The 11,262-nt window shown below is 42.9% G+C and overlaps 1 protein-coding gene across 1 annotated transcript; it reads left to right on the forward strand.

The window, feature by feature from the left end:
• Positions 1–883: 883 nt before the first annotated feature.
• Positions 884–7,997, forward strand: LOC309548197 (uncharacterized protein; the record flags this gene model as incomplete). The annotated part of the gene is made up of 3 exons (XM_082248152.1): positions 884–1,234; positions 1,712–2,094; positions 7,982–7,997. The coding sequence occupies 3 exons, from the start codon at positions 884–886 to the stop codon at positions 7,995–7,997; spliced, it is 750 nt and encodes a 249-aa protein (XP_082104278.1).
• Positions 7,998–11,262: the final 3,265 nt, after the last annotated feature.

Here is an 11,262-nt window from a genome sequence, read left to right on the forward strand (position 1 = left end):
GTTGCACGTCATCACCCTCATTTGAGCCTGATTGCTAACTACATTCCACCACTTAACAAGGATGTTAAGATTTTGATTCTACTAGGGAGAGACATTCCTAGAGTTCATAAAATAAGAGAGTTATGTAACGGTCCAGATGATGCTCCTCAGGCCCAGAAACTTTGATCTTGGATGGGTGATAATAGGAGAAGTCTGTTTAGATCAATCTCACAAGCTCTTGGATGTAGCTTCCTACAAATCTAATGTTACCTATCGATTGATGAAATGTCCATTGCACTATTATGTAAAGGAAAGACTTGATTTTAAAAACGAAGTTCCATATCAAGCACTCCAAAGCATTAACTGCAAGCTCACTTCTCAAAAGGATTTTGGTGATTCAGTGTACAAGACTACTTGTGATGACAACAAGATTGCCCCTTCAGTCGAAGACAAGGAGTTCGTCAAGATTATGGATGAAGAGTTCTTCAAGGACAATTCCAACAGTTGGGTAGCTCCATTACCCTTCTGAGTACCAAGGCTTACTCTCCCTAACAATCGAGAACAAGCTTTAACCAGATTTGCTGCACTTAGGAAAACTCTCCGTAACAAACCTGAGATGCAAGAGCACTTTCTAGCATTCATGCAGAAAATTTTAGATAACCATCACGCTGAGCCAGCACCAGACCTTAAGAAAGGTGAAGAATGCTGGTACCTTCAATCCTTTGGAGTCTACCATCCTCGTAAACCGGGGCAAATCAGAATAGTCTTTGACTCAAGCACTCAGTTCCAGGGAACCTCTTTAAATAACGTTCTTCTAACTGGTCCAAATCAAATGAACAACCTTATAGGAGTGTTGATGCGGTTCAGGAAGGAACCAATTGCCGTGACAGCTGACGTGCAACAGATGTTCCACTGTTTCATAGTCAAAGAGGAACACAGAAATTATCTCAGGTTCTTGTGGCACCGCAACAATGACATTAATGATCAGGTAATAGATTATAGCATGAGACTCCATGTCTTTGGAAATAGTCCATCTCCTGCCGTGGCAACTTATGGACTGAGAAAAACAGCGCAGGAAGGTGAAAGGGAATTCAGATCTGACACCAGGCAATTCGTTGAGAGAGATTTTTATGTAGACGATGGCCTGAAATCCTTCTCAACACCTGAAGAAGCCGTCAATTTGATAAAAAGGACCCAACAGCTCCTGTTGACTGCTAACGTGAGGCTTCATAAGATTGCATCTAATAGCAGCGAAGTAATGAGGGCTTTCAATCCAGAAGATCACGCTAAGGATTTGAAGAATTTGGACTTGGGAGTAGATTCCCTGCCCATGCAAAGAAGTCTCGGTCTTCTCTGGAATGTAACTTCAGACACATTCACCTTTCAGGTCTCTGACGCTAAGAAGCCATTCACCAGACATGCAGTCTTGTCAACTGTTAACAGCCTTTACGATCCCCTAGGCTTTGTGACTCCAGTTACCATCCAAGGGAGATCCATACTTCGTCAGCTTACTGAGAGAGTGACAGATTGGGATGCCCCTCTGCCAGTAGACCTACTGCCTAAATGGGAGAACTGGAGAAACTCCTTGAAGGTACTGGAAGAACTTAATATCCCACGCTGCTATTCACCCACTTCAGTTTCAAGAAGTCTGAGGAAAGAGATTCACATCTTTTGTGATGCATCTACCGAAGCCATAGCGGCTGTGGCTTATCTCAAGATCATAGATCCGTCCGGGAGACCCCATGTCGGGTTTCTACTAGGAAGAGCCAAGTTAGCTCCAAAACCTGCTCACACTATCCCAAGATTAGAATTGTGTGGTGCGATCCTAGCGGTTGAAGTCGCAGAATTCCTGCAAAATGAAATGGACATTGAAATTGATCAGATTAAGTACTACACTGACAGCAAGTTAGTGCTTGGTTATATATGCAACAGTGTGAGAAGGTTCTATGTGTATGTGGCCAACAGAGTAGAACGAATAAGGAAAAACAGTAGACCTGAACAATGGAACTATGTCCCGACCGGTTTGAATCCCGCAGACATTGCTACTAGGTCAGTGCCAGCAGTTGTCCTCACACAAACCATCTGGTTTTCAGGACCCAAGTTTTTAATGGACCAGTCTTCTACAAACTCAGATGAAGATATCGATTTCCACCTGGAGGATCCAGATACTGATACGGAAATCCGGCCTGAAGTTGTAGCATTGAGTTCCAATATCTGCTCAAGAAGAAATTTGGAGGATGAAGATGACTCCACAGATATGGGGGATGGAGCTGATAAATGGATGCAGGCCAAGACTCTGGTTAAGCCTCCGGACCAGCTGGAACTCAGCGAGGCTGAACTTAAGGAGGAATTCACTCGTATCCTGACTGCAAACAACCCTCATGCCCCCCAGAACATTGTGAGGTACAGTTTTAAGGAACGGGCCTACAAACCCATTAGCATAGTGGACCAGCTGGCCGTACACTTCTCCCTGGAAGGAAACATGTTACACAAAGATTCTGATGAAGCGAAGCGACAGAGGGTGAAGTTGGGAGTCATTGAAGAGACTCAGACCAACGACTCCACAGAGCCGGGAGACAAAGATACAGATGGGAAGTCTAACGCTCAGGCTAGTGAAGAATGGACAGAAGGTGAGGAAATACCATCCAGGAACAAGAAGGAGAGAAAACTGACCAACCAGTTCAATTATAGCGAGAGAGCGTCCCAGAGCATTAACAACCCCCTGCGGGAGCGAGCTTCTCAGACAGAGCCACCTCCAAGGGCCACCTTCTCCGCCACTGCAAACCAGTGGGAAATTTATGATGCGTATGTAGAAGAGTTACAGAAACAAGAGAAGATGAAAGACAAGCAAACTCACCGGATCCAGTGGCCAGTTGGAGTTATTACAAAGGCCATTGCTAGTGATGATGGAAAGGTCCGAAGTGTGGAAGTCAGGATTGTAAAGGACAGGAGCCCAAAAACCTTCCTGAGACCAGTCACTGAGACAGTCCTAATTGTGCCTGCTTCCAAAAATTCTGATTCAGTGTTATGTGAAGGAGTCACTTAGACCTCTAGTATAGTTAGCTTAGACTGGAGGGCTACATAGCATTCTACTGTATGCAATTTTAATTGTATGTTTATGGAAAATAATTGTGTAGTGGTATCTCACGATACCAGGCGGGGAGTGTGCTGCCACGCAGCTTTAACTGTCTAGCAGTTGTTATTACATGTTATGTTATGCTATGTTATTGGAATCTTCCTTGCACCCCTGCTGTTTCCGGCTAGTTGGTTGCTCCCACCTCCATTTCCTGCTGTAACTCCCATTTTGTTTAGTTGTTATGAGGAGACTGCAGAGTGTGGAAGCTGTGTAACTTTATTGGAAATTTATCTATGGAAAAGCCTCTATGTTTATGCCTTTGCTAACTTGAAGCATAAAGAAGCATTGGAGAACACCTCTGGAGTCTTTATTCATTGAGAAAACTATCTGTTAAAGTCATCATTCAACCTGCTGCACACACTTTCAGACTGGGTCTACAAGAAGGTCACAGGTACAATCGATGCTGAGACAGAACAATTACACCATTTCTAAATATGTTAAACAGACCCCTGAACTCCTCTTTCGATGTGCGACTAAACTCAGGCAACAGTTGACATCTAGTCACTATACACCGCACAAAAAGAATTACAATCCTTACCGCGTGGAACTTACCGATGTGGTAACTGCGCTCATTGCCCGTGAGTTCATGAAGGTCCAGGCATCAGACTACCCAATGGGCAGTGGCACAAATCAAGTACTTTTTCGAATTGTTTAACTCAGAGGGTTGTGTACATCATGACTTGCCGATGTGGAGCTTTTTACGTCAGCAAGACTAAACAAACGCTCAGACAAAGGATTGGTGACCATAGATATTACTTAGGCAGTGGAAAAGTTATCACTCCAGTCACTAGACATATAGGTCTTCATCTTAAATACCATACAGAAATGGTGTTGTCCTTTGTCCTTGAAGTCATTATACAAGAGCCCAGGGGAGGAAACTGGGACAAATGTATACTTCAGCGTGAGACCTTATGGATCGAGCCCCCTGGGTTAAATGAGGTTAATTCTTATAAACCTTTTTTTTTTTTTACTATCAAGCTATATTTTAGTTAAATCCACTATCTTGGCTCTCCCCTAAAAAAATGTCTGTGTCTTTGAATGCGCACTATGGGGCCGGGCCCAGCGACATCACACGCCATTATAGGCTCCGGGCAGGAGCCCCATATAAATGGGGTGGGCTGTGAGCCAGTCCCCTCTGCTGCTGTAGCCCTGAGATAGCTCCTCCTTACTGTCAGGTGAGATGAAACTCCCCAGAACATTGATAACTATGCTGTACACATCCCTCTATGGATATAACCTGTGACTACTGCAATTGTTTGTATCTTTTTCTCCAAGGTAGTTGGTGTGTGAGATGCACTGTTGCATATTAGTCTTATCCTCTTCTGGAATTCACTACTGTAACCAGTCCCCTCTTCTCTTTGCCTGTACTGACCACCCAAGGTGAGCTTTAACTATAGAGGTTTTTGCTTTAAAAAAAAAAAAAAAAGTGACATTATGTGCTTGATGTATCTACCTGATAAATTAGAACATTATATTCTAACCTGTCCGCCCACCCTAGGCATGTGACGTTTGATAATATAACTCATGAACATTTAATCCTTTCACAGCCAGGCCCTGTGCTCCACTTTTAAACTTAGCTGGCCAGGCCATTTTTGCAATTTTTCCTCTACTTTATTTTTCCCTTACAGCTTTCAGAGTTTGTTAAAGATCCCCCAAACCATATATTTTCTGAAAGCACGACCAGTAGGTGCTACTGATTTTTGGGACACAATATTTGGGCAAATGTTTCTCAAAACAATATTTTTACTAAAAATACACTAAAATCATTATTAGCAGATAAAAACACAGCACATTTTACAAACTTCCTGCTAAATATAAAAGCTCACCTGTATTGAGTTAATAAATAACCACTATTTGTAAATTTTAGACTGCACCTTTTTGCAAAATGGTGAAAATTCGAACATATGCAAAAATGGAAATATCCAAATTTCTAAAAAAGTCTAGAGGTTTATATTGTCCCCTTAAAGCATTGAGAGTTTGTTTAAGCGGTTGCCGCCCGCCTCATATATACTGCGGCAGGCTGGCTCGGCTGCAGGAATCGACGTATGGGTTCCCATCCTCACTAGGCAGCAGGAATGCCGGTCCACAGGGCTGGCGGCCGTGATTGCCGCCGGACACCCGCGATCGCTCCCCACTGAGAGAGGACAGTTAGCTGTTGAAAAACACAGCTGACCCTTGTTCTCTCTGAAATGGTCACAGAGCACCTGTGATCCTTCTATATAGCAGCACAGGCCTCTATGATCATTTCACAAGTCCCTCCCCCCACAGTTAGAAAACACTCCCCTAGGCTCACAATTAACCCTTTGATGATCACTGTGTTAACCCCTTCCCTGCCAGTGTCATTATTACAGTAACAGTGCATATTTTTAGAACTGATTACTGTAGTAATGTCACTGGTCCCCTCAAAAGTGTAAAAAATGTCAGTTGGGGTTCCATCTGTCTGCCGCAATGTTGCAATTCTGCTAACAATCGCAGATCATCACCATTACTAGTAAAAATGAAATCAATCTTTCCCCTAGATTGTAGACGCGGTAACTTTTGCGCAAACCAATCAAAATACGCTTATTGCGATTTATTTTTTCTGTTTAGCAAAAATATGTAGCAGAATACAAATTGGCCTATAAGGATGAAAAATTTTGATTTTTAATTTTTTTTTGGGGAATGTTACAGTTGTGCTCATAAGTTTACATACCCTTTTCAGAGAATATGAATGATAACACAAAAACTTTTCTTTCTCTCATGGTTAGTGTTTGGCTGAAGCCATTTATTTTCAATCAACTGTGTTTACTCTTTTTAAATCATAATGACAACAGAAACTACCCAAATTACCCTGATCAAAAGTTTAGATACCCCAGTTCTTAATACCGTGTATTGCCCCCTTTAACATCAATGACAACTTGAAGTCTTTTGCGGTATTTGGGGATGAGGCTCTTTATTTTCTCAGATGGTTAAGCTGCCCATTCTTCCTGGCAAAAAGCCTCCGGTTCCTGTAAATTCTTGGGCTATCTTGCATGAACTGCACGTTTGAGATCTCCCCAGAGTGGGTCAATGATATTGAGGTCAGGAGACTGAGATGGCCACTCCAGAACCTTCACTTTATTCTGCTGTAGCCAATGACAGTTCGACTTTGCCTTGTGTTTAGGATCATTGCCATGTTGGAATGTCCAAGTACGTCCCATGCGCAGCTTCCAGGCTGATGAATGCAAATTTTCCTCCAGTATTTTTTCATAACATACTGCATTCATCTTGCCATCAATTCTGATCAAATTTCCTGTGCCTTTATAGCTCACACATCCCCAAAACATCAGCGATCCACCTCAGTGTTTCATGGTAGGAACAGTGTACCTTTCATCATAGGCCTTGCTGACTCCTATCCAAATGTAGCATTTATGGTTGTTTCCAAAAAGCTAAATTTTGGTCTGATCACTCCAAATAACTTTGTGCCAGAAGGTTTGAGGCTTGTCTCTGTGCTGTTTGGTGTATGGTAAGTGGGATACTTTGTGGCATTTGCGTAATAATTGCTTTCTTCTGGCGACTCGATCCTGCAGCCCATCTTTCTTCAAGTGCCTCCTTATTGTGCATCTTGAAACAGCAACACCACATGTTTTCAGAGAGTCCTGTATTTCACCTGAAGTTATTTGTGGGTTTTTCTTTGCATCCGAACAATTTTCCTGGCAGATGTGGCTGAAATTTTAGTTGGTCTACCTGACCGTGGTTTGGTTTCAACAGAATCCCTCATTTTCCACTTCTTGATTAGTTTGAACACTGCTGATTGGCATTCTCAATTCCTTGGATATATTTTTATATCCCTTTCCTGTTTTGTACAGTTCAACTACCTTTTTTCCCGCAGATCCTTTGACAATTCTTTTGCTTTCCCCATGACTCAGAATCCAGAAACGTCAGTGCAGCACTGGATGAAAGATGCAAGGGTCTGTAGGAGTCCAGAAACTCATTAACCTTTTATATACACACACTAGTTACAAGCGAACAGATCACAGGTGAGGATGGTTACCTTTAATAGACATTCAAACCCTTTTTGTCCACTTGTGTGCATGTTATCAGGCCAAATCACCAGGGAATGTAAACTTTTGATCAGGGTCATTTGGGTAGTTTTTGTTGTCATTGTGATTTAAAAAGAGTAAACACAGTTGATTGATAATAAATGGCTTCAGCCAAAACACTAACCATGAGTGAAAGAAACATTTGTGTCATTAATATTCTCGGAAAAATGGCCAAGAAATCATAAATTCTGCCAGGGTATGTAAACTTATGAGCACAACTGTATATAGCAGAATGTGATAATTATTGTTTTTTTCAGAACTGTCGCTCTTTTTTTGTTTATAGCGCAAAAAATAAAAAATATACAGGTGATCAAATACCACCAAAACAAAGCTCTATTTGTGGGAAAGAAAGGACATACTTTTTATTTGGATACAGCGTCGCAGGAGCGCTCAATTGTTCGTTAAAGTAACGCAGTACTGAATCGCAATAAATGGTCTTTAAGGGGGCAAATCCTTCTGGTCCAGAACTGGTTTAGACCCCCAAACCATATATTTTCTGAAAGCACATGACCTGTAGAAAAAAAAGAAGGTCCTACTGATTTTAACGCCCTGCGATATTTGTGCAAATGTTTATCAAAACTATATATTCGCTACAAATTCTCTAAATTAACTATTAGCAGATACAAACACAGGAAATTTCACAAAATTTATGCTAAATTCCTACTAAATATAAAAGCTTAACCTGTATTGAGGTAATAAATAACAAATATTTGCACATTTTAAATTGCGCCTTTTTGAGAAATAGTAAAAATCAGACGTGAGCCAAAAATTCTATAAAAATCTGGTTTTCGTTTTTCACTTACAGCTTTCAGAGTTTATAAAAGACTCCCCCGAACCACACATTTTCTGAAAGCACATGGCCAGTAGAATAAAAAGAAGATGTTACTGATTTTTAAGGCACTGCGATATTTGCGCAAATGTTTATCAAACCAATATTTTTGCTAAAAATACACATTATTAGTGGATTCATACATGGCAAAATGTACAAAATTCCTACTAAATATAAAAGTTAAAACTGTATTGAGTTAATAAATAACAAACAATTGTACATTTTAAATTGCACCTTTTTGTGAAATGGTGAAAACTGAATGTATGCAAAACTGTAAATAAAAACAATTTACTCTAAAAATCCAGAGGTAACCATTTTTTCACTTACAGTTTTCAGAATTTGAAAAGTCTCCTCAGGCTCGGTTCACACTGGTGCGATGCGGGAAACCCTGCAAATCCAGTGCGGGTTCCCACATCGCACCTGAATCGCTGGCAGTTCTGTCCACTGCTGCGGGTGTCAATACAAAGTTAATGACACCCCCAGATCGATTTGCAGATTGCAGTGCGAACTGTGATTTCGGAAAGGAATTGTGATTTCCTATTTCAGAAAGGAATCGAATTGAATGCGTTCTGATTCTGGTGCGGACAAAAAAAAAGGGTTCTGCACGAGTTTGGTCCAAGTGCAATGCAAATTCAGCCACGCAGTTTGAATGCAATCACATGCGATGTCTGGCATCGCACCAGTGTGAACTGGCCCTCAAACCAGACATTTTCTGAAAGCACATGACTTGTGGAATAAAAAATGTGCGACAGATTTTTTGGGCCCCGCAATAATTGCGCAAATGTTCATCATATCGCTATTTTCACTAAAAATACACTAAAATCATTAATAGTGCACATAAACACAACATAACTTGCAAAATTCCTGCTGAATACTACTAAAGCATCATTCACATGTGGCATACAAAAGTGTATGCCCATGGAGGATGTTTACCCGCACAGGGATGCACAGGTGTTCCGTGCATCCCTGTACAGGCAGTCCTATTTATGTCAATTGGGATGCAACAGCTGCACAGGCATAGCTGCTGTTCTCAATCTGACAGCCGTGTGGGTGTGGGTACATGACCCCGAACGCAGACAGTGTGTGCTCAGGGACACGCACGCGGACCTACATGGATGTCAAATTGGGAGCGATGGCTCAGTTCGTGCAGTTGCTACATCCCAAATTACATCAATGGGACTGCCTGCACAGGGATGTACGGAACACCTGTGCATCCCTGTAAAGGTACGCTGTGTATGCACGGCGTAAACAAGGCCTTAGGCCCCTTTCACACAAGCAGACCGATCGGGTCTGCCTGTCTGCTTTTCAAGCAGGCCTTATCAGACCACCCATTGTTTTCTATGGAGAGGCTGATGTATACGGACGTGTCCATTTAAACCCGCCTGCATCTGATCCGATCCGGTCCAGTCCACTAAAAAAAGACAGATGGGGATCCCATTCCCCATCCATCTAGCAGATCAGATTGGATGGAAATTGACAGGTGGCCCGTTTCTATCTGACCGCACCATAGAGAAGAGTGGGCTGTGTCCGTTCTGCATCAGCGGAGCAGAGGTGGACCTGTCATCCACCTTCTCAGCGGGGATCAGCAGAGAGATCCCTCGCTGAGCAGGCGGATCTGCTTGACAGAGACCGCTCCATGTTTTATTTTTTATTTATTTTTTACTTTGTTTTTTTACAATTATATATATATATTTTTTTGAGGGGGAGGGTGGGGTCTTTGATGAGATATCAGAGGTCTTAACAGACCCCCATATCCCTTTTTTTGAGACAGAGAAAGTCCCTTTCTCTGCAGCACTTTACATGAATGAATAAGGAGTCTGTTTAGAGACTCCTTATTCATTCATAAACTGTTCAGTCTGACACATAGTAAACGCTTGGTTCACTATGCGATCAGCTGAACTGTCAGTGGACACAGGAGCAATCGGTAGCGATGGCTGCTTCAGTCCACTGCACTACAGGGAGCATCCCCCCCCCCCGCCGCTCAGCATGACAGCTGGCCAGACACAGTGCTGGTCAGCAGCTGCCGGGGGCCTCTGTCCCCCCATTTGCATGTGTTAGCTGACTCAATACTGAAACCGGTCTTTGTGATCACTCTGGTGTCACAGACCATCACAAAATGGGCAAAGTTGCTAAAAGGTGATTGGAAACAGGGCAGCTCTCACCAGGCCTGATAGAGCTAATGGACCAAATGGTTTAAGCCCTTCTGTATATACTGTATGTGATGTGTCGCTGGGTGCGGCTCTATTGGTAGCCAGAGTTTCTGCGGTGGAGATTGCTATTAGACGCATGGTGTGGCTGAAAAGCTGGTCTGCGGACCAGGCTTCCAAATAGGCTTTTTCTGCCCTTACCTTTATGGGGGACAGGTTGTTTGGATCCTTCCTGGATGAGTTGATCAAAGGCCTTACGGGTGGGAAGAGTACTCTTCTACCCCAATCCACCAAGGGCAAGGCACCACGTAATAAACGGGGGCCTTCATTTACTGCTCATACAGTAGGTATTCTTTCGTACCTCCAGGTCACAGGAGAATGAAGCTAAGCCATTTAGATGTTCTGGAGGTTTCAAGAAGACATGGTCGGGTAAGCCAAGAACAGGCCAATCTGGATCTGCTGACAAATCCTCGTCTGCATGAAGGGACACCCTCACCCCTTTCTGGGGTGGGGGGACGTCTTTGCTTTTTTCCGGAAACCATGGACTTCCTTGATTCAGGACAAATGGGTCCACGAACTGATCTGATCACAGATTACAAGATTGAATTCTGGTCTCGACCATCGGACAGGTTCTTCCCGTCCAATCTACGCCTATCTCCAGACCAGGTAAGGGATATAAGAGAGGCGGTACAAGATCTGCTGTCCCAAGGGATGATTGTACCGGTTCCTTCTCGGGAACGCTTTCAGGGTTCTATTTAAACCTGTTTACTGTGCCCAGGAAAGAAGAAAAAGTACGTCCAATCCTGGACCTCAAGGCTCTGAACCGCTTTGTTCGGGTACATAGGTTTCAAATGAGTCCATTCGCATGTTAGTTGCATCTCTACACCAAGGAGACTTTTTGGCCTCCATACCAAGGATGCATATATACACATCCCTATTTACGCTGGACACCAGCGTTTCCTTTGCTTCGCTGTAGGAGAAGAGCATTATCAATTTTTGGCGTTACCCTTTGGTCTCGCCTCCGCCCCCAGGGTTTTCACCAAAGTGTTGGCTCCGGTGTTGGCATTACTGCGACAAAGAGGAATTACGGTACTAGGGTACCTGGACGAT

The sequence above is a fragment of the Pelophylax lessonae genome, assembly GCF_965119305.1.
Source record: "Pelophylax lessonae genome assembly, chromosome: 2".
Classification (NCBI taxonomy): Eukaryota; Metazoa; Chordata; class Amphibia; order Anura; family Ranidae; genus Pelophylax; species Pelophylax lessonae.